General features: G+C 40.5%; 3 protein-coding genes across 7 annotated transcripts; 1 reads left to right on the top strand and 2 right to left on the bottom strand.

Moving 5' to 3' along the window:
• Positions 1–1,346: 1,346 nt before the first annotated feature.
• On the bottom strand, positions 1,347–7,710 carry msl1b (MSL complex subunit 1b). Of its 2 annotated transcripts, none has more exons than XM_020604721.1 (9): positions 7,580–7,710; positions 6,335–7,029; positions 6,029–6,228; positions 5,182–5,543; positions 5,019–5,083; positions 4,861–4,928; positions 3,553–3,677; positions 3,380–3,452; positions 1,347–3,016 (listed from the first exon to the last, which is right to left on the bottom strand). In XM_020604721.1, exons 2-9 carry the CDS (start codon positions 6,953–6,955, stop codon positions 2,926–2,928), a joined length of 1,605 nt encoding a protein of 534 aa, XP_020460377.1. In that variant the 5' UTR covers positions 6,956–7,029; positions 7,580–7,710; the 3' UTR covers positions 1,347–2,925. The 2 variants fall into 2 exon arrangements, with proteins under 2 accessions (XP_020460377.1, XP_020460378.1); XM_020604722.1 differs by having other exon boundaries at positions 5,224–5,543; positions 7,580–7,705.
• A 439-nt stretch (positions 7,711–8,149) lies between these two features.
• Positions 8,150–12,485, top strand: snf8 (SNF8 subunit of ESCRT-II). 2 transcript variants are annotated; one of them, XM_020604735.1, is made up of 9 exons: positions 8,150–8,539; positions 8,634–8,684; positions 9,276–9,414; positions 9,543–9,647; positions 9,874–9,946; positions 10,130–10,211; positions 10,402–10,461; positions 11,087–11,161; positions 12,087–12,485. In XM_020604735.1, the coding sequence occupies exons 1-9, from the start codon at positions 8,489–8,491 to the stop codon at positions 12,222–12,224; spliced, it is 774 nt and encodes a 257-aa protein (XP_020460391.1). In that variant the 5' UTR covers positions 8,150–8,488; the 3' UTR covers positions 12,225–12,485. The 2 variants fall into 2 exon arrangements, with proteins under 2 accessions (XP_020460391.1, XP_020460392.1); XM_020604736.1 differs by lacking the exon at positions 10,402–10,461 and having other exon boundaries at positions 10,130–10,271.
• A 416-nt stretch (positions 12,486–12,901) lies between these two features.
• calcoco2 (calcium binding and coiled-coil domain 2) lies at positions 12,902–19,339 on the bottom strand. Of its 3 annotated transcripts, none has more exons than XM_020604716.1 (15): positions 19,049–19,339; positions 18,420–18,605; positions 18,233–18,335; positions 17,313–17,473; positions 17,002–17,127; positions 16,753–16,878; positions 16,576–16,662; positions 16,380–16,489; positions 16,205–16,274; positions 15,775–15,930; positions 15,490–15,678; positions 14,909–15,025; positions 14,685–14,832; positions 14,288–14,313; positions 12,902–13,870 (listed from the first exon to the last, which is right to left on the bottom strand). In XM_020604716.1, exons 1-15 carry the CDS (start codon positions 19,139–19,141, stop codon positions 13,709–13,711), a joined length of 1,860 nt encoding a protein of 619 aa, XP_020460372.1. In that variant the 5' UTR covers positions 19,142–19,339; the 3' UTR covers positions 12,902–13,708. The 3 variants fall into 3 exon arrangements, with proteins under 3 accessions (XP_020460372.1, XP_020460371.1, XP_020460374.1); XM_020604715.1 differs by having other exon boundaries at positions 16,576–16,665; positions 19,049–19,335; XM_020604718.1 differs by lacking the exon at positions 19,049–19,339 and adding an exon at positions 18,936–19,013 and having other exon boundaries at positions 16,576–16,665.
• Positions 19,340–22,803: the final 3,464 nt, after the last annotated feature.

Below are 22,803 nucleotides of genomic sequence, written 5' to 3'. Positions count from 1 at the left end.
GAGCGGCTGAACAATCTCCGGAGAGACTGAACACACGATAGCTGACAGGCAGGCCAAGGCTGTTAATATAGATGTTGAAGGTGTAACTGGCAGAACACTGGCTGTTTCAGCAAGTGGTCTGTGTTTAAAGGTGTGTGGATTCTCTTTGAGGTGTTTTCATTTTATGTGTGTATTAATTACTATATTCAACAAACCTGCAAAGGTCATTATCCCTTTTAAGTCCAGAAAGCTCATGTCTCATTTAAGACATTGCCAAGAGACAAAAATTCTTTGAAAGTGGAAATTTATTTCATAGTCTGTGTAAATACTAACTGCCTTAAGGCATGACGTTTTCACTATTTAAATCAACACTAATGACAAAATGAGCCCAAATGAAAGTTATTACAAAAGTGAATATTTTATATGCGTGACAAATATAAATGTCAGCGCATTTTGTACATCAGGCTGGTTTGGTTTTGTTTGTATCAGCAGCAGCGTCATGTACGACGACGATTTAGCCCAGATACCAGCTTTCTGGTGGATTTTGATTTTTGTTTGTTGGAGCTGACAGTTGTGTACAAAAAGTGTATTATCTCTTTTCTGTCCAAATTCACTAATAGAATGGTTTATTAAAAATGTGTCATGGATAAGAGACAAAGAAAGGTATGTTGAGCTGACTCTTCATCCGTGCACAGGCTGTTTGTCACTGGTTTTGTTGACATCAGCATTATTCTCACCAAAGCTTTGATAAGGAATCAGTGGTGTTTATTTTTTAGGAATCATCCTCTTCTGTCTCTTTATTCAATAAACAGTTTTTCAGATTTAACTGGTTGTCTGATGAGACTGCAGTGGACTCTTCACAGGACGTCCTGCTCAACAGGTGAAAATTGTCTCATGGTTCCTGTGGCTCTGGATTAGTTTTTTTTTTTATAACAAACTTCATTTATTATTATCAAAGCATAAACATGGTCACAATAACTAAGAATATGGAAAAATAGGACAATATTAACCAAAGATATGTTTGATGTAATTTAAAACCAGTGTTTCCAGCGACGCTAGAACATAAAAGTGCTAATACAACACTGTAAAATGGCTAAGTATTAAAAGTAAAAATACTCAATGCAGTAAAAAATCATTAAATGATTATTAATGTGCAAGCAGCACTTTACTCCTGTAAGTGGAGTGGAGTTGATGTACTTGTTTTGTACAGGAAAACTCATTTTTATTAGATTTACTGGGTGTGTATTAAATGTTTATGTAAAAAAATAAGAGCCAATATATTACCAGGTTTTTTTTAACTACCCACTCAGTATGTGGCTCAAACACGCTTCCCATTTGATTAAACAACAACAAAAAAAATCTAAATATCATTGACATGTTAATTTTATTCCAAAAAATTTAACTTTCAAAACTGTCAATTTGTCAACATACAATCATAGAACAATATTGAAATAACACTTCCAACATTAAATAATAAAAAAATAACAGCCATGTTTTATGTACATTTGTTTCTGAAAGCTGTGTACAGGGGGGGAAAGAAAATCAACTTTTTATTTCTAGAATCTGCCCACACAGACGTGCAGAAAGCAATTGCATCATTTGTATAAGAGGTGGAGTGAACGCAGTGAGGAAGGACAACAGAAACCCAACTGAGATCAACAGGCAGCATGTTAATGAACGCAGCATGTTAATGAACACAGCAGTGAACACTGCCATCACTACAGCTACAAAGCATATTTATCTAAAATGGTTTCTTTGAATGTCAGCTAGCTGCACCCTCAGAGACCAATGCATACACATAAGCCGATGATCTACTGGATGTAAACATGTTGTAAAGATTGGAAACACAAAAATTAATTTCAAAACTGCACTGAGTTATTGTCAATGGCCAAATGATGAGGCTGTCCAGGGTGGATACAGCTGTGCTCACTGCCCAGAGCAGCAAACAGTCATGCTTTCAACACGTTGTAGCTGTTGTGGCCCAATGAGCAGAGAGTATTGTCCATTCTGGGGTTAAGCCATGCTAGCGTCTTTTTTGTTACAGCTAAATAGTCCATGCAACTGACACAATAGAAAGTAACTAATAAGAAACAGCATGGGGAACAGAATGCTGGGTTTCACACCACCCTAACCACCTGTCTAAACGTCTGTGCCTTTGGTTTGACGTAAACCCCTGGACAACACAGAACAATCTTTTGGTTGCTTTTCATTTCTCCTTAAATTGAACTGGTTCAAGAACAGCAAGTTTTAATATGAACTCATGCTGAATGTGGCTCAGAACCCCCATAACACTAAACATTGATAAAATTTTATTTGAAGTTATGTGCGAACAAGAAAGGCAATACACAGCACGATACCGTCAGATGTCGACACCATTCCACTGAGACAGGCAGAATGAGTTTGGTAGGATTGGCCAGAGCTAAATGCTGTAGCTGTGTTGCTCACCATGAACAGCAACCGATATCTGTTCCCCCACAGGGCTGTTCTCAAGGTCAGAGTCCCCGGTTTATCCCATCAGCTGGCTATGTATTAACTCTGACAGAAAATCAGTTTTGGATGCACAAGCTCCAACAAAATATATCTCAGTCATGTTACAGAGCATGCATGTAACTCTTAGAAATTTTTTAAAGATATCAACTGATGTGTATTCTTCAACAGCTGCTAATATGGAGGCTGTCACCTTGTGTCATCAAGCACTTAGTCTTCCCTTCAGATGTGTAAATGAGACCACAAATACATGACACGTGATGCTGCAGCTATGTCCCACTTCTGTCCAGTATTCTGCAGGAGCTGCTCTGTGGTGACACATGGAGACTGGACGGTCATTTACTCTCCCATAGACTGACATACACAGCGACTGGTCTCCCCACCTCAGATAAGACAAACGGAGCATTTTCTAATCTGGGCGAGGAGCTGCATCTCTACGCTATTAATGCCACATGGGGTTCACTTCCGACAGGTCCGGTGAGGCGTGTGTTTTTTGGGCACCTCGATACGACATCGGCTCCGGTCATCCAGCCAAGGCAGCTCAAAGTTCCTGGAGAAAGAATAAACATTTTACTTTGACATGGAAATTCTTTTGTCCAGTCTTCAGTCTGAAGTGTAGAACGCTTGAGTAGAGATGGGTGACACATGAAAGGAAAAACTTTATGTAAAGTCATATGCTGTGGCCTCAACAGTCATTAGACCCTAGCTGAAGACCAATGGGAGCTTTTAGAGCCATGTGTTAGACATTTAGCATCATTTAATACTTCCCAGCTGCATGTGAGCACCTGCAGTGCAGAATCACCAAAGTAACTTCATGAATTAATAACTTGCGTCACATCATTTTGTGCTAATCACACAGGAAATGGGACATGAAGTAGAATTAATGAACAATGCAAGTGAAACTCCAACTTACTGTTGTGTGAGCTTGGGCAGCGGCCGGCCGAATGCAACCACAGGCAGGAAAGGAGTGATCATTATAGTTTCAACTGGAGGAAATTAAAAGAAAGTTAAAATCTCTTTAAAAATATCACACTCCATGGCAGGAAGTTTTATTCAGGCACTGGATAGTTTAAAAGGCACATGTACCATCCTCGGTCTCGGGATAGAAGGACAGCAGCTCTGGTTCGACCTCCTGGATGACCTTCCTCCTATTCATGCGCTGCTGCAAACGCTGAAACATGCGCTGCTCTCTGATTCGCTGAATGTCCCATCTGAAAACACAACAAATTATTAAGTAGGAAATCACAGTACCTGCCTATGGAGCACAACAGAGCCAGTGAATCTTACATCTGGCTTGTTGCTGGAACTAATGCTAATTCTTTTGAGCACAAAGACTCCACAGACGGCCGTGCACTGCACTGTCACAAATTAATTACTCCCTCAGTATGAGCTAAACTGGGACCCTAGTGTATACACACATAATCAAACTGTTTGCCATTGTTGTTTGAGTTTTCACACAGTGGAAGCCTTAAATCCATCCTCCATGGTGGATCCTGACTATATAGTGTGGTGAATATTGTGCTCTGAGTGATTACACTGAATGATGCACAAGTACAGATTAAAATCTATATGTTGGTAAAAGCCAAAACCAGGAGCACCCTAGCAGCCGAATGGTCACAGTGCATGTCACATAACTGCAATATCCATGGTCTAATTCTGGCTGGGGATCTTTGTTGGATATTACAGTTCAGTTTTTAAAGTTTTATGAACTGCGTTATTGGTCACAAATCTTTAATAACCAAGTTCAGGAGCTTATTACCAAAAATGTTCTCGGTACACATTAACGTTAATTATTACCTGTCCTGGGCTGCTCATTCTGCTGCGAGCGTTAAGAAGGCCCAGCAGAGGCTTCATTTCCTGAGAATCCTCAGGAAAAACAATCTACAAAAGAAACTACCGGTGGCTTTCTTTCATGCAGCTAATGGGAGCATCCTGACATACTGTATCTCAACTCAGGATGCTCTGTCGCAGACCAACAAATTCACTGGCAGACATTACAAGCTCCAGCTACCTTCGCAGAGCCACTAGCATTATTACAGATCCCACTGTTACCCTCTGGCAGGCAGTACAGGTCTACCAAATCACACTCCTTCAAAGTCAGAAACTGCATTTTCCAAAAGACATACATACTCTAAACTTAATCATTTAATGAAGAATTATTTTCTAATTTGTATCTCTTTTGTTTTTAATTATTTATTTTAGACATAGAACCTGTTCCCATAATTATTATGTTTTAAGTACTTGGACCCTGAACAACCACGTGCAGCAGCGCTCCTAAATTTTGTTGTTCGCTTACAATGACAATAAAGGCTTTCTTTATTGGCTTTTCTAGTTCCAGGAGTACAGAGACATATTCAAATCTCAAATGAAATAACTACAATCTGTGAATGATACCTTTTCCTCCTCTTCTCATCCAACTCGAGCTTCGCGTGCCGTTTCAAAAATGTGCTATCATCCAGCGGCTTGATGGGAAGACAAATTCACACAACTTGTGAGTTAAAAGATTTTATATCTGATATAAGATAACTCCTTTGAATTCAGATATTTCTCACCTCAGAGAGGTGAAAGGAGTCATTGTCATCCAAGGGCTCCATACAATTTTCCCTCCAAGAAGGAACTAGACAAGTAAGGGAGACAAAGATAATCATGGAGAGTGTGTTCAGTACATTTTAAGGATAAAGTGGTTCAAACAGGATACATGTAGGTTAGGCTTACAAACAATCAGCATATCATGTACTACATGAAGAGTCCACTCACTGGCCACCTCTTCCTCCTTTTTAGGGGAAGTCTCACGCAGAGGTGACAGGGGAGGTTGATTCCAGCAACAGAGATACATCTCTGTGGTCGACATGAAGGGCAGATCTTCCATCTGACAGCTCAGCTCAGGTTCCTCTTTAGTTGTGTGCAAAATGTCCCTTTCAGCCCCCGACCTCAAAGAAACAGTCTTCTCTGGGGTTTCCTTACTGCGAAGCTCTCGCTGATTGGGGGAGCCAGGCTGAAGCTCAGGTTTCTCCGGGCTGAATTTGCCACTCCTGCCCCGCAATTTCTGGACTTTTGCATCTCCAAAGCAAGATTTCCTGTGTAAAGATGAGACTTATTACTACGATATGAAAATAAATCTAAGTCATGAATTCAGTTTCAGTTTGACCAAATCAGACTACATTTTTTAAATAACGATAATCAGAATAATGACCTTTATTTGGCCAAGTATGTTACACACAAGGAATTTGTTTCCGGTACAGAACCGAGGCAGCCATCTGTGTCGCCAACTCAACCGATGGCTCTAACCATTGGGGGCAACAGGGGGGTTCAGTGTCTTGCCCAAGGACACTTCGACATGTGGACTGCTGGCACCGAGATTCAAACCTTCAACCTTCTGGTTGGGATATGACTGCTCTACCCACTGCACCACAGTCGCTCCCTCCTTTTTTTTATTTTTTATTTTTTTTATTAAATGATAAGTGGCAGAAGGTAACACCTTTTCTTTGTGGATTTCTTTTCTGGAGTTTGGTCAATACCACATGGTGTAAAGCCCAGTGCTGTCTGCAACTGTTCATTTTACCTCTTTTGACCTTTGCCACACCGACTAAAGGGGAGTGGAGTGGATGGGTTGGGTTGCGGACTCTCCTCTACATCCAGATCCCATATATCCTCTTTGTCAGGGGTCCATGGCTCCAGGGGCTGGAAAAGACGCTTGTCACGTGGCAGGTCTTTCCTTGTGAGCTGCAGGCGACGCTCCATGCGCTCAATACGTGCCAGCAGCTGCAGAAGAGAAGGACATGGACAAAAACAAAAAATTGTAACTTTAATGCTTACCAAATCAAGATGTTACAGACCATCCCAAAATGTGTTAAAAACTTCCACATACTGTCTCCTTGTCTGCTTTGAGCTCATCTATCTCCTTGTCCTTGGACTGCAGCTGTTGTTGCTGTTGTTCAATAAGGTCCAGTTGAAGGAGGAGAATCTGTCGGAGGCAGTTGGCCTGGGTGTGTGGATTGGCAGGGCTCTTTCTGATGTTCCTCCACTTGCCCTCAGAAGAGAGTTCAATTGATGCAGTGCCCAGGACTCCAGGGACAACCCCCTTGGCACTATCATCACCACCAGCGTCCTTAGGGTTATTGTTCACAGCCATCTGAGGGTTATCCATGCTGTCAACAGCGAGGGGTTTACCTTTAACTGGGGTTCCCTCACCCCCCATTGGTCTGACAGGGGACAATATGCCCACAGTTTTATTGTCTCCTTGAACTACTTCTGCAACTGTGGCAGCGAGGGCAACTTTGCTTGTCATGTAATTCTGGTCTAAATCCTTAGACTTGTTCGGGATCTCGACCCTCTGCACGTCTTGAACATCTGTAACAAAGTCGCAAGACTCCCTCTTGAAGCTCACGGGACTCACTGTGGCGGCAAAAATATGCGTTTTATCAAAGTCGACGGTGTCAACCTTCTGCCTGAATCCCGTCTTTGGAAACAGCGTGGATCTTAGAGTCATGGCGAACACAACGAATTCCCATCCTGCAACGCCTCGGCGATGCAATTTAACCACAACCACTTCCCATGTGTGCTCTGCAAAACACAGACAAATAAAAGCATGTCTTGTTATTGTTTTTGGCTGTTTAACCGAGCATACCGTATTTGAGGTGGGAATAGAAATACACACTTACTACTAATATTGGCTAAACCGGGGGGAAACTATAACACCAAAATGCGCCCGATCCTGGGCATCCTTTTCCCAAAATCATCCGCCGGGTTTGAAATTGAGGCTAAGCTATTAGCACTGCAGGTCAAACAGGCAGGCGCTAATTCTGAGACAGACTAATGTGGTTATAAGGCATTAAACTCAATAATGCGTCTGGGATGACATTTCAGACTGAGGGGCTTCGAACAAGGACTCGGGAGTGGCTGTGCAGGACACTGGCAGTAGCCCTCTCCTCCATTTTGGTTCTCGCGAAATCATGAAAAACAATAACAGCTAGCTAGCTGGCTAACACTAGCCGGCTAGTTTCACTAACAAAACGCGCTTCCGAGAGGAAGCGAACATAACGACCGCGTCGTAAGACTCTTATTTCGGACATATGTGTTTTTAATAGCATTCATTCGTGTGCTGGGAGCTTACCTCGACTACAACTCAAAGTCCACCTGCAAGTATCTTCATGTTCCCTCCTCGAGACTTGTTTTAAAGCGCCGGCAACTGCGCATGCGTAATTTGTTGGATGGCCATTTTTGTGTTTTGAAGGTTTTGATAAGAAGAGAAGCAGCAGGGGGAGACAGACCCACGTTCTCTGCAAATGACAACATGATGCAGCGTGTTTATTAATGGAAACAATTGCACTAAATTAGTATTACATAGCCCGAAATATAAGTTAAAAATTTCATCACTGTTGTGTGATGAGAGATTAATAATATTGAAGTTTCGTCCAGTTTTTGTCATGACTTGCATTTTTATTTTACCACCGTGAAAGAAGAAACAAGACCTTAAACTGCCTATATTTTATGATACAATGGCTTGCATTTTCTTTCCCGTGGCTTTTGAGTATTTAATGAATGATTTATTTGATTACATTTGAAGTGAACATGTTATTTGTGAATCAAGCAACAAGTAATACTGGCCTGCCATATTCTCCTTGCCACCAGGGGGCGATATGAAATTAATGGTTGAAGTTATCGTGCAGGTAGGAAGTAGTCTGTTTCCTTCCTATCAAAATATAAACAGCTACACTAAATTAGCTTTACATAGGCCGAAATCTAACTTAAAATAGTACTTTTCAGCCATTCTTGATTTTATAATAATGTTGCATTTATATTGTAAAAGTCGACATTATTGAAGAAGCGCGTATTTAGGAGAGAATTGTGAATGTTGGTGAACTACAGTGGCAAAAACAGTGTAGCTAGTTCAATTAGCTTAGCTTTATTCTAACGCTAACTCCAGCGTTAAATTATTTTTCATTATTAGCTACAATATTATTCGTTAAACACACGCTTGGTTTAGATCTTACTCTTAATTTGTTATCATATAGCAGACAACATGCGGAGAGGTGTTGGAGCTGGAGCTGTTGCCAAAAAGAAGCTAGCAGAGGTAGTGATGTTCAGCATTTTTTAAACTTTGAAGTTAACTCGGTTTGCTCGTATGAATGTTTATTTAATCTGTTTTGTGATATTTTTCTACCCAGGCCAAATATAAAGAAAGAGGAACCGTTCTTGCAGAGGACCAAATTGCCCAGGTGTTTGTGTTTTGATGCCGTATTTGATGCACTTATTTACAGTATTTTTCTTAGCTCTGAAATGGTAGCGTCATTATGCCGTGTTAATCTTTACAATTTGTTGTAATACACATATGTCAATGTATTTATGTGAACGAAGGCTGCAACGAAGTGCTAATTATCCTTGTGAATACCTGAATATTTACCTTTTCTTTAAAAGTGTCAGAAAATGTTGAAACATGCTCACTCTTGTGTGCTCAAGCCTGAGATGCTGTTGTCAAATTTCTTGTTTTGTGTGACGAAGTGTCCAAAGACATTCAGTTTACTTTCATGTACAACAAATAAAAAGGTGAAGTGCTCCCATATGAAGCTGGAACCACTTAATTTATTACTTTGCTTTGGAAGTGACTGAGTCAATTATTAAAATAGATTGAACAAATGATTTGTATTTATTTTACATATATATCCTGAAATATGCCTGGCAATGAAGTGTTATATGTGAGCAGCATTTTTACTTTAGTTACTAATTTACATTAATGTTATATTAAGACATTTTTATAACTGATATTTTATTGATTATTTATTTAATTTATGTTTTTGTTTTTCTGCCAGATGTCCAAGCAGCTAGAGACCTTCAAATCAAACCTGGAGGAGTTTGCTAGCAAGCACAAACAAGAAATCCGAAAGAACCCACAGTTCAGGGTTCAGTTTCAGGAAATGTGTGCCACCATCGGAGTTGACCCACTGGCCTGTGAGAAGCATTTGAGATATAATCTGTAAATATGTGAAGTGATTGGGAGAAATATGCTTAAAATGTGTTTTAATATAATATGTTTTAAAGTGGAACATAACATATTATCTTCATCTTTATTTTCACAGCTGGCAAAGGCTTTTGGTCTGAGATGCTTGGAGTTGGTGACTTCTATTATGAGCTTGGTGTACAGATCATTGAAGTGTGTCTAGCCCTGAAACACAGAAATGGAGGTCTGCAGTTTGTCTATGAAAATTGTGTGGTACTTATTATATTTTAATGTGCCAGCTAACTGTTAACAATCATAAGCATGTGCTTAGATCTGAGTTCCTTTCCTAATAATTTGGCAATATTCAGTCCATGTTAATACAGTAAATAATGATGTGGTTATCATAATTACAAATGTTTGTGGTTGTGAATTGAGTGAAAATGCCTCATAATGTGTGTATTTTGTGCCAGGGCTTATTACTTTAGATGAACTCCATCAGAGAGTACTGAAGGGGAGAGGTAAATACGCTCAGGATGTGAGCCAGTAAGTAGCACTAATAAAATATTTCATATATTACAGCAGTTTCTATGAGTTGTCATGTTTTCTTTGTCTAGATTTAAACAACAGGCCTTGAAAGCGTTTATCATTTAAGTGGATATTTGATTAATCTAACCCCCATTTGTTTGGTCTAAGTTGTATATCTGTGGTTAAATTTGTGATTGCCAGAGATGACTTGATGAGAGCCATAAAGAAGCTGAAGGTGATGGGGAACGGTTTTGGGATGATTCCTGTTGGCGGTTCTTATTTGGTGCAGTCAGTCCCAGCAGAGCTCAACATGGACCATACTGTAGTTCTACAGCTGGCTGAGGTGAGACGCAGCCCAGGGCTCATCAGATTTCTTTTTTATCACAAATTAAAATATAGATTTTTTTATTGGATTTATTCTTGTGGTTGTATTACCGCTGACATGTTGGTCATGTTTTTTTTTTTTTTATTTGGTGCAGTCAGTCCCAGCAGAGCTCAACATGGACCATACTGTAGTTCTACAGCTGGCTGAGGTGAGACGCAGCCCAGGGCTCATCAGATTTCTTTTTTATCACAAATTAAAATATAGATTTTTTATTGGATTTATTCTTGTGGTTGTATTACCACTGACATGTTGGTCATGTTTTTTTTTTTTTTAAATGAGTCCAAAGTTTTAGCATAGTATAAGTATGAAATAAATGCTGTGAGATGAACAAAAGAACTACAGCATCTTAAGGAGAAATAAACAGGTATATAAAGTGTGCACCTTGATCACTTTATTTAGAGGATTGTAGTGAATTTGTCATTTAATTATTTTCTCTTACGCTCATGGAAAATATTATTACAGAGGAAATCCTCATGTCAGATCAGTCTGTAAAAATGTACTAGGTAGGAGGATGGCATTGTCTTTAATGTCTGTCACAAATGTTCATAAATTATAGAAAGATATATGTGTGAGGACCCCCCCGAGAGTGATCATGTTACTTCAGTGTCTTGATGTTGTCTGAGCGAAGACCCACCATGTCAGAAAACTGCTTCACCGGAGAGATGAAACTGAAATGTTCCAATTTTTTTTTGTTGTTGTTTTTAAGGGAGCTTATGACTCAAGAGATTGTGGCTGTTTATTGCAATGATGTCTGTTTCTTTGTTCATATGTAGAAAAAGGGCTACGTCTCAGTGAGTGAGATCAGGGACAGCTTAAAGTGGGAGAAGGAACGCGCCTGCCACGTCCTGGTAAGTGCATATCAGTTATATTTGGTGGCTGTTTGAGATAAACTGTGGCTCTAAAACATGACAGACAGGTTTTGAAATGCCTTTAAAACATTCGATTTGGTTTCTGCAATAAGAATAAAGGAAATAAAAAGTTGTAGTATTTTTCTTGCCTGCAGTACAAATTAATGTTAGTTATGTTTTTTTTTTTTCCTCATGTCCTGTTGGGAGACATGTCACACCCAGCTGAAGTAGAAGTGGGATTAATGCAACAGTAGATGATCAATTATTTTTTGTTGAGTTTCAGTCAGCACCATCAGACCTGAGGCAAACACTGTCACCACTGCTAGCTCATAATGTGCAAGTGTCAGTTTTACCCAAAACTTTAAATGACTTAAAAGAATGAGCAATTGTGAATAGGTTAATCTAACCATTCATTTTCTGCCTCTTATCCTTATCAAGGTTGTGTTAATGTAATTCATTAAGTTATTAAGAGCTGCAGCAATAAATCATTTGTTTGATTGCCAATTGTTTGAAAATCAGTCATTACTTTGTGAAAAGAACAAACATTCTCTGGTTAACATTTCAAACAAGAGGATTTGCAGATGTTCTGTTATTTATAATAGTAAATTTATATTTTGGGAGTTTCAGACAAAACAGGTTAATTGAAGACATCACAATAGGCTGTGAGAAACTGTTAATGGCTTTTTTTTGCCATGTTTTAATATTTTATAGAAGAAACAAGTGAATTGTAGCTCTTTGATTATTGTCTCATACTGCTGGGAAGTCCTTAAAAATGTGATATAATCGTCCTTTTCCTCATCCTTGGATGATATGATTGAGAAGAAGGCACTGATTTACATTCTGCATGATGTTAAAAAGGATTCAACCTGATGATCCCCGCAGAAACCCCCTTGTACAGTGCGTCACCCTCTGCTCTCATTTCCAGGACCACCTGCTAAAAGAAGGCCTGGCCTGGTTGGACTCTCAAGCACCTGGGGAAGCACAGTACTGGCTGCCTGCCCTCTTCTCTGAGCTTACCTCCCGTGATGTCACACCAGAGGAAGCCAATCAGATGACACCTTAAGTAATGACAGCGTGTACTTGGGCTGTTCTTTAGAGACTTGTTGGTAAACAAAATGTGCCGGGTGGGACGGTTTGCGTAATGCATTTGGCTGGTGGGGTGAACTGACACTGAGCTCAGTTACTGGGCACGTGGAGGGAAACTTTCCTCTGGGCTCTGCTCAGTTACATCTATGCAATGCATGCACTTAGTTTATTACAGAGTCACTGCCAGCAACTTGATGTTACCAGCATGAGATTCTGTTGTCTTGTGGTAGCGGTTTATGGGTGGGTACAGATTATTCCCAGTGTGAAGAATGTGCATTTGTTTAATTTTGTGATAAATAAGCACCAACTCTGAAAGAAAAGTCTGCATCAGTTGAACCTAAATTTTATTATATCAGCAGGACAATTTAAATCCACTTAATTATTCCACCAGATCATTCATTTGTTCACCCTGCTCCACCTCCTATCACCACTTCATCCTGTCACATTTTAAAACCAACAGAAACTTGGTTTAATCAGTATGAGCTGATTACAGTAGATAAGAAGAATTCCCTCTGAGATATTAACTGCAAACCTATACTGTATATGAGTAATTGTGGGTAATATAGAAAGTTATAAATGTGCCATGCGTTAGGTTATTTCATTTACTTAAAGGACCACATCTTACTGCTGACTGTTTTCCAAAGCATACAGATGTTTTTCCCAACTGTTTCAGATACATAATCTTGTTTAGTTTTTCTTTGAAAAGATGCAGTGGTTCTGTTAACCACCATTTTAATAGAAATAGAACTGTAAAAAGCAAATCTGTGCTCGTCTTATATGTGGGTCAGTGGACCTTTTGCAGTTTTTATTTAAGCTAATAAAAAAACTGGACAACATCCAACATTTGAGAACTCTGGCATCTTGTTAAACAAATGAAGTCATGGTGTTCAAGGTGACACGTTACATAAGCCAGGGAAATCTGCCAGTAGGGTAGCACGCTTTGGAAAACAGTCAACATTGTAAGTGCCACAGCCATTTAGCACTATAGCCCCATAGATACAGCAGAATTCAAAAGAATTTCAAAGTCAAAGCAGCAGAGGCTGAGATGTTGTGATTTTTAGTTCCTTCAAGCTGTGATATTCCACCATCTTTAGTTAGACCCCCACCCTGCCTGATAAATGCCTACATCTTTCAAACTCCACATTCTTGGAATTCAGACTTTCTGTAACAAAACAAAACAAAAAAAAGGTTTATACCTGGGTGGTTTCACTTCAGTAGGTTTCTTATACTACAGAGCAGCAGAACACATCATTATGCCCATTTTCCCAGGTAGTTCTCTTGTTAATTGATACATAAAATTGGCAGAGCCCCCTTTCATGTGAAGATAATTTGCAGTACACGAGTATAAACAAGCACAACTATAGGTCTCGTTGTCTAAATAAGGACCACCCAACAAGTAAGACACCGTTTCCCCTAAACATATCAATGATACCGGACCTCATGTTTGGCCCGGGGCAGCTCTCACAGCTCGTGGCTGTAGACGTGGTCTTCAAACACAGCCTGCTCCATGGTGTCACAGATCATCGTGCAGAAGGGACACACTCGGTGACACTGCTCGTGCTGCTCCAGTTCATCCTGGGTGATTCCAGGGAACCTCTCCTGGCAATGACGACACACCAGGCACTGGCGGGGACACAAATAGAGACAGCGCCTCAGAAGAAGTAACAAAATAGGGAGAGGATTAAATTTTAAGTCTGCTTCAAAAATAAACAGGACAGCCAGTTGTGTATATCAGTGGACCTGGTGAGGGAGGGAGGGGCTCCTCAATGTGTGATGGAGTTGAGAGTTGCTCTGGGTCCTGCTTATTTTACCTAAGTTAGTTTGAATAGTGGTTCATTCACTTTGTATGAATTAGTTAGCACTGCTACAGGTGTGCATTATGTAGTGGCTTTACAATTTGTCCACCGTGTCAGAGAAATATGTCACAGACTTCATTGGTGTAAGAAGATAGAACCAGACCAGCTCTGGCCACTGACAAAATGGGTTTTAGTTAAAAATCATAGGTGAGGTTGTAGCCTCTTAACTTGATTTAATACTTACGTCTTCTTCTGCTACTGCACTGCTCCCTGCAAGGAAAGGGAACTCCATCAACACCAATTAAAAACAGTTTATTCATTAGGACTGGGGCTGCAACTCTTGTTTATCATCATGATGCATTCATCTAATTTCCTGATTAACTTCCTAATAATTTGATTCATAAAATGTCAGAAATGTCTAAGGATGATCTCAAGTGACCAGAACTGAGTTTCTAAAAAAAGCCTTGGGCTTTCTTTGACACAAGCTGAAACAGGTTCACCTCCATTATGCCAAAGTATTGGCAGAAGTCCAGAAAACCCGACACCCCCCATTTGGGTGAAGTGACCCTTTAACTGTTTAAAAAAAAACATTCTTTCATGACCTTTGCATGTGAGCGTCTATACCAGAGCCTGTTACTCACCTATGCTGTCATACAGGTTCGTGGCCTGTTCAGGCGTCTCCTGCTGTTGCCAGTCTTGGTTGCTCGAGGTGTCGCCAGGCTGCACGTGAGTAGAGTCACCAGAGGCATCCAAAGCTCTGCGCAGCCCCGCTATATCGCTTTGGAGATTCTGACAGAACAAATACAGTTCACAAGGTCACTCATCGAATCTGAACACTGGCCCAGTGAAGACTCTGTAAATTTACCTGGTTTTCTCTGTCAGTCTCTTCTTTCTCGCGCTTCACCAGCCTGATCCTGTGTGCGTTACTTTCTATGATGGTGTCTTTATCTGCAATTGCTGCACATGCCTCTCTGAGCTGGAGCTGAAAATATACAAAGGTAAACAAGCTCAAGTTTTTGTTTCCACGCACAGAAGCTGACTTATTTACTAGAAGCTAAAAAATATGTGGATAGCTGCAAATTCTCTAAGACCATTGAACATCTCATTCCAAAATAATTGGCACTGATTTGACTAAAATAGAATAAATGTCCCTATTGAATAAGCTTTACCGATTCTCTGGCAACTCAAAAGTTCATGAATGTTACTGTAGATAGAAAGAAAGAGAAGTCTAGTGATTTAGAAAAGTGATAAATAGCCTAAAGTAATCCAAATCAGCTAAAAGGGATAGTTGAAAGTAATTAAAAAGTTGGGAATCACTGGAATGAAATATGTAGATATTTCAAATAGACCCACACCAAATGTAAACAACTTGTCTAGATACTTTTGGCCTCCTAGTGCATCTAAGCCAAGGTCAGAGTTGGTCATGTTGATTTGGTCAGAGTTTACCTCATATTTGCTACTTTTCCGTCTTTCCTCATCTAATGATGTGGCCACATTCACCAGCTGTTCCCTGATTTCCATCAGGTCTCTATCCAGGTGCTCAGCTCGTGTCTTGACGTTTCTGGACTCGTCCTTCTCAGCTGCCAACTTTGCCTGAGTGTCCTTTAGCTGGCTGACAAGAGACTTATACTGCGCCTGCAAAGGACATGTCATTAAACTGTGCTGCCTTATCTCATAAGGAAAACGAGTTGTTTTTAAGAGAATGTCAGCCTCTTCTTAATTTGCTCCCACCTTTAGGTCTTCATCTGAAGTGCCTGGCGGTATCTCCTGTGACAGCCTCCTAGATAACTCCTGGTTCTCTCTCTTCACTTCATCCATATTGTGTGTGAGCCTTTCCAGCTCTGCAGAGAGCCTTTCCTTTTCTTTCTCACTGCTCTGAAGGTCAACCTGCCAAGAGTAAAGCACACATTTGAATATGGACCCAAATGATCAACACCTGACATTTATCATCTTCAGAACCAGAAACAGGATTATTGCCAAGCAGGTTTTCACATTCCAAAAAGTTTCCTTAGTGTTGTGGTACATAACAGTCAAAAGTATAATGAGTAAGAGAAAAAAGTACCACAAACATCAAGTAATCATTTATAAAAATTGGAAAAATGAAATGAAAAATGGGATCCAGCCTTATCCTTAAAATCAATGCTCAGTGTAGCAGATATACTTGTAGGAGCTGTATGCTGTCTTTTGTTTTCAACAGTTCCCGTTCTGCTTCTTTGAGTCTGCTATTCAGCCTAAAACACACAAAAACAGGTGTTAGTGGCCAGTAAACATAATGCAACAAGTGCTAAAAGTTGTCATATGTTTTAATGATGAAAACAGAAGCAGACTTGACTCACTTGGAAATCTCCTCACTTTGAACATCATTCTTCTCTTTCAGCTCCTTGCCCTCCTCTTTCAGCTTGTTGATCTTCGTCAAAGCTCGATCGTATTTCTCCCGAACACGTGTCTAAAAATATGATATAAATCAGGAGGAGATGATATAACATTGTTTCAGAGCCTCTAACAATGAGGGGGGGAAAAATAAGTCTTTACCTCGTTTTGATTTGATATTCCATCTAAACTGAGGCTCTGACTCTGGTTCGTCTGCTCAGTAGCACTCTGTTGTTGCTGCAGCGCCATCTCCTCCAGGGAGACACAATTTTAAAGTTAAATTTTCACCCTCAAAGTATTGTATTGATTTTAGATTTCACACACTGTCAGAAAACAAACCTTTAAGTGGTTAATTTCTTGCAGTTGCTGTTTTAAGGCTCCTTCCAAGTTTCCATTTTTCTCCTTGACTTGATCCAGTTCTTTGACCAGTTCACTCTTTTCTTTTTCTGTCTGCTGATTCTGCCCCTGTACAAAGCAGTAACACTGTATCTCATATCAAAGTGCAATCACTGTTTAACTTTTGTCCCTATTGCACAATTAGCAAATGTGCTCATCTCACAGACATTAACATAGACTGGATAAGCAGACCTTCAAGCTGGCAACCTCTTGCTGTTCCATCTGCAGAGCACTTTTTAAAGTTTCATTTTCCTTTCTCATCTGATCCAACATTTTCTGCAGTTCAGCTTTCTCATGTACACTCCGTTCAACCTGTTCCTGGGTTCAACAGAACATATTGAGCCAATAAAAATTTACCTGAGAGACATGTGTTTTCATCAGTGCTGAAAGAAGTACTCTGACTAGAGCAATACCAAAGTATAGAAATACTCTATAAGTCCTGCATGCATTATGCAGAATGGCCCATTTCAAAATATTTTACACAGATCATTTGCATTTGATACCTGTGTTGTTATAACCAGGAGGTCGTCTTCTGGGCTGTTCTCCAGGCTTTGCTCCTCTGGGTTTTTGAAACAGAAAGGAGTGCTGGCTCCTCGCACTTGACCAGCACTGTCAATGTAACAGAACTGATAGAACTCCATCTCATCCTTCGGCAGGTAGTAATCTGACAGGACAAGAGCAGAGGCTCCAAGTCAGGTTTTCCTCAATGTACAGTTTGGTGATTGTTTTTGTCAATTAATCAGTTTTTTTTAATCTATAAAATGTCAGGAAGTTATGAAAAGTGCCCATCAAAATGTTTTTAAATCCCACATTGTTTAAAAATATATATATTTACAATGATATAAGGTGGAGGAAAAACAGCGGACCCATAAAAACTGAAACAAAATTTATTTTAAATACAATTTTTCTTGATAAAAATATTTAAATTGATGGGGTGGCTGTGGCTCATGAGGTGGGGTGGCTGTGGCTCATGAGGTAGGGCAGTTGTCTCCTGACCAGCAAGTTGGTGGTTTTACTCCTTGTCTCCCCCTGAGCAAGACACTGAACCCCGAATTGCTCCCGGTGGATTGACCAGCACTGTTGTGTGGCAGCCTTGTCGTCATCAGTGTGTGAATGTGTGTGTGAATGATCTCCTGTAAAGCGCTTTGGCCAGTGCAACACACTGTGAAAAATGCGCTATATAAATACAGTCCATTTACCATTTAAATGATTAATGAACTGAAATGTATTGATTAATTGAGAATAAATTAACAGCAGAGCCAGAGGACATCCACATCATAGCAGCTCAGAAAAACAGATTTAAGTGCTTTGTGATATTAGAAACCGTTTACACAGATTATGTGTCCAGAAAGTACACTACATCAAAACCATGCACAGTCATTTCATAATTTTAGCCTAAAGCAAAAGTAAAACTATTCCATACCTTTAAAAATAGCTTGCTTAGTCACAGGTTCCTGCCCTGTCACATCCACACTGTGCTTCGCCCACACAAAGGTATGATAATCCTTAGCTGTGCTCCATCCCACCTGTATAAGAAGAGTTAGGGGAAAAACACTCAGAAAGATTTAAATCACCACATGGAAATAACTAATTCAGTACTGTCTCCTCACCTTAAAGATGCCCACCCAGTCCTTATGGTGGGCCTGGTAGGGTTCAGTGAGGGTGTAGCCGCAGGTAATAGGGGTGGAAGGTGGATATGAGTGAGGGATGTCGATGAACACCACCTGAGAGTAGGTACGTGCTGAGCAGTCTGCTGCCGCCACCGCTGCTGCCTCTGGAGGGCTCTCCATGTTGAGCTGCGAACGGTAAAGACCGATGACAAAACGAAAGTGACTGAAGACAGCAGCTGCCACGGGGTGGCCTGTGTCATGACACAAAGCAGCGGTGTTTTCAATGGCTGCCTTCTTCCTTTTGTTTTTTTACAGTTTTGCTACTTGTTTCCGAATTGACTACGCACTTACAATTAACTCAGACACTTTTCTGTAGCTGAAAATGTGCATCTTAAAACTGGTCCCTCCAGCTAAACATGTCATTTAATCATTAATCACTAATTAAACCTTTAAAGGCAGTTAGTTGAAAGTATAACATGAAAACAAAGAAACCGAAAGTAATCGAGCCTAAAATACCTGAAATGTCTTATATTGTTTCATTTGATATAAAATACAGGTTTTTTTTGTAGCAGCTGTTCTACTTAACCAAAAGGTGAGATGAAATAACCAAAGTAAAACGTCAAACTTACGTGTTTACTGTCGCTCTTCGCGGGACGTCTCAGCTCCGAGTCCGAGCGTTTCCTCTGACAGTGTTTTGCTGCCTTCACGTGCTCCTCGGACATTTGTGTATTAAGGCGGGGACAGACACTTCTGGGCTCGTAAACTTGTAACTTATCTTATTTTAAAAAATGTAATTAAATAGGTGCACCTTCTCTGGATCCGAAGCTATGTTCACTGTTTTATCCCCAATGAATTTACATATTACAATAAAGCTATTTCATCATATTATAAACAGAACGCTTTAAAACGAACATTTTTTCTAATCATCTAACTTTAATCAATCAATCCAGCTTAGTAGTTTCTTGTATTTATGCATTCCTGTATAAAAAGTGTAAAATACGTTTTGTTTCTTTTAGGTCCAGGTCGTACCTTTGTTTACTAACACTTTCCAATAGGCTATATTCAAAATAAATATTTGTTGGTTACAGACTGTTATTCGTTAGAATAGTATTTGTATTATAGGCTATTACTAAAAGTAGTTGGACCCAGTTCTTTAATTGAAAGTGCGAGAAGTGAAAACAGAAGAGGACTGTATAAAATCAACAGAAATGTATTCGAAGTCTAGTCCCATGTGAAGCCATTGCAGCGTTGCCAACTCCTCAATAAGGAAAGTAGCCATGGGCTGTCGTAAAAGTCGCTAGATGACGTCATCGCCGAATTTGCTTAATTGTCTATTTGCAAGTAATTGTAATGGAGGCTGTAGGAGAGAGGAATAATGTCGTGAGAGAGACAAGAAGTGAGTAAAAAACACCCTAAATATGTTTAGAACTACAAATGAACTTTCTTCTGTTGATGGTTGTTTTGTTTTTTTTGTTTTTTTATTTTGCCATTTAAATAGGCCATCACTTCTCAAAATAACTTTTTTACTTTAATGCTTTGTCTAGACCAACATTACATAAATCAATTTTGCCCTGTATTGTTAAGTGTTAGAATGTCACATTTAATCAAAAGACTGTTATGTGGGGTGTATTTGCTAGCTCTATGTCCATCCCTCCTTTATCCAGGCTTGGGACCAGCAAAGTGACCCAAAAAAGACACTCTGGCAGAGTTACAACGTTAACAATCTAAATGGACCAAAAAGAGACAACAGTAAAAACTGTCAATGGCAATGTGAGAAAATGATGGTAACTGGTCTGCTCCTAATTCGGGTTTGCTTTTTCAGAACCCCCTCCTCACACATGCTGTGCTGGCTCACAGAAAGAGTAGGTCATCTTTCTATAGCAGGTTCAGCATCTGAGGGAGCTGACTTAAATGAGTAAGCAGCTAATGTGCCAAAAAGCTGCAAAACATTATCAGGCAGCTTGTGCTCATAGCAAGCCTCACCAGACAACTTCAGACCATATCGGACACCAGGATGGAGTTAAGGGTCTGCAAGGACATACGATTTCTATGTTTGCTTTTTACCACAGTCATCTGGCTGAATAATCTCTCTGCAAAAACACCTTTTAGGGCTGGGACTATCTTCTTCTCAAGTGACCGTGCAGTCGTGTTATTGCTGACATGTCCAAACACAGCAACACAATTTAAAAGATAGAAATCATTCAGAGAACTGGCCAATTCTACTGTTTTAACTATAAGGGAACAAACCTGTTGCTACATAAAGCTTGATATTGTCAGTAAAATTAAAACTAAAAATAAAATTCATCCTGAAGTATACATGTACAGTGGTGTGAAAAAGTATTTGCCCCCTTACTGATTTCTTATCTTTTTGCATGTTTGTCACACTGTAATGTTTCAGATCATCAAACAAATTTAAATATTAGTCAACGATAACACAAGTAAACACATCATGCAGTTTTTAAATGAAGGTTTTTATTATTAAGGGAAAACAAAATCCAAAACTACAAAGCCCTGTGTGAATAAGTGTTTGCCCCCTAAACCTAATAACTGGTTGGGCCACCCTTAGCAGCAACAACTGCAATCAAGCGTTTTCGATAACTTGCCATGAGTCTGCCACAGCGCTGTGGAGGAATTTTGGCCCACTCATCTTGGCAGAATTGTTGTAAGTCAGCCACATTGGAAGGTTTTCGGGCATGAACTGCCTTTTTAAGGTCATGCCACAGCATCTCAATTGGATTCAGGTCAGGACTTTGACTAGGCCACTCCAAAGTCTTCATTTTGTTTTTCTTCAGCCATTCAGAAGTGGACTTGCTGGTGTGCTTTGGATCATTGTCCTGCTGCAGAACCCAAGTTCGCTTCAGCTTGAGGTCACAAACGGATGGCCGGACATTCTCCTTCAGGATATTTTGGTACACAGCAGAATTCATGGTTCCACTTATCACAGCATGTCTTCCAGGGCCTGAAGCAGCAAAACAGCCCCAGACCATCACACTACCACCACCATATTTTACTGTTGGTATGATGTTCTTTTTCTGAAATGCGGTGTTACATATACGCCACACATAATGGGACACACACCTTCCAAAAAGTTCAACTTTTGTCTCGTCTGTCCACAGAGTATTATCCCAAAAGTCTTGGGGATCATCAAGATGTTTTCTGGCAAAACTGAGACGAGCCTTTATGTTCTTTTTGCTCAGCAGTGGTTTTCGTCTTGGAACTCTGCCATGCAAACCATTTTTGCCCAGTCTCTTTCTTATGGTGGAGTCATGAACACTCACCTTAACTGAGGCAAGTGAGGCCTGCAGTTCTTTGGATGTTGTTGTGGGGTCTTTTGTGACCTCTTGGATGAGTTGTCGCTGCGCTCTTGGGGTAATTTTGGTCGGCCGGCCACTCCTGGGAAGGTTCTCCACTGTTCCATGTTTTCGCCATTTGTGGATAATGGCTCTCACTGTGGTTCGCTGCAGTCCCAAAGCTTTAGAAATGGCTTTATAACCTTTTCCAAACTGATAGAGCTCAATTATTCTCTTTCTCATTTGGTTTTGAATTTCTTTGGATCTCGGCATGATGTCTAGCTTTTGAGGATCTTTTGGTCTACTTCACTTTGTCAGGCAGGTCCTATTTAAGTGATTTCTTGATTGCGAACAGGTGTGGCAGTAATCAGGCCTGGGTGTGGCTAGAGAAATTGAACTCAGGTGCGATAAACCAGTGTTTTGACAGGGGGGCAAACACTTGTTCACACAGGGCTATATAGTTTTGGATTTTGTTTTCCCTTAATAATAAAAACCTTCATTTAAAAACTGCATGATGTGTTTACTTGTGTTATCGTTGACTAATATTTAAATTCTATTTCGTATAGCCTTCGCCCTCTAAGAGCTGTCACTATTGGGTTTATCCCTCACGCATGCGCAGTCCTGAAGAGATTCTTTTGAGCCCTGTGCCCTGCACTGGGCTGTCCTCAATTACGTCCGCAGCAGTAGTATAGATGTCACTGCGGCCTTAGCTCTACTCCCTCTTTTTCTTCAGTGTTCAGTCCTATGAGCATCGACATGGATAAGACTAAAAAGCGAAGCAGCTCCCTTTCTACTGGAACCTGACGCCGCCCCGCTGTCACCGTGTGTCCCGGCTGTGAAACGGGCTTCATCCTGCCCAATGACCCGCACCCCCGCTGTGACGCCTGCCTCGGCGCGGAACACGCCGAGCTGGCCCTCTCTCTGCAGGCCGCTTGCCCCTTCTGCGCTTGCCTGCCTGCAGCGGAGGATGGAAGTGGCGGAGGATGGAGGTTTCCGCCGCCATGAAGGACAAGGACCCAGATGACGGCGTTACCTGGGCCACACACGGTGACGACCCAGTGGCGGAAGATCTCCTGGAGGTCCTCGGCCATTGA

Source organism: Monopterus albus, unplaced genomic scaffold, assembly GCF_001952655.1.
Source record: "Monopterus albus unplaced genomic scaffold, M_albus_1.0 scaffold67.1, whole genome shotgun sequence".
Taxonomy (NCBI): domain Eukaryota; kingdom Metazoa; phylum Chordata; class Actinopteri; order Synbranchiformes; family Synbranchidae; genus Monopterus; species Monopterus albus.
The sequence above is the reverse complement of the archived record's forward strand: the minus strand, read 5'-3'. Positions and strand labels throughout refer to the sequence as shown.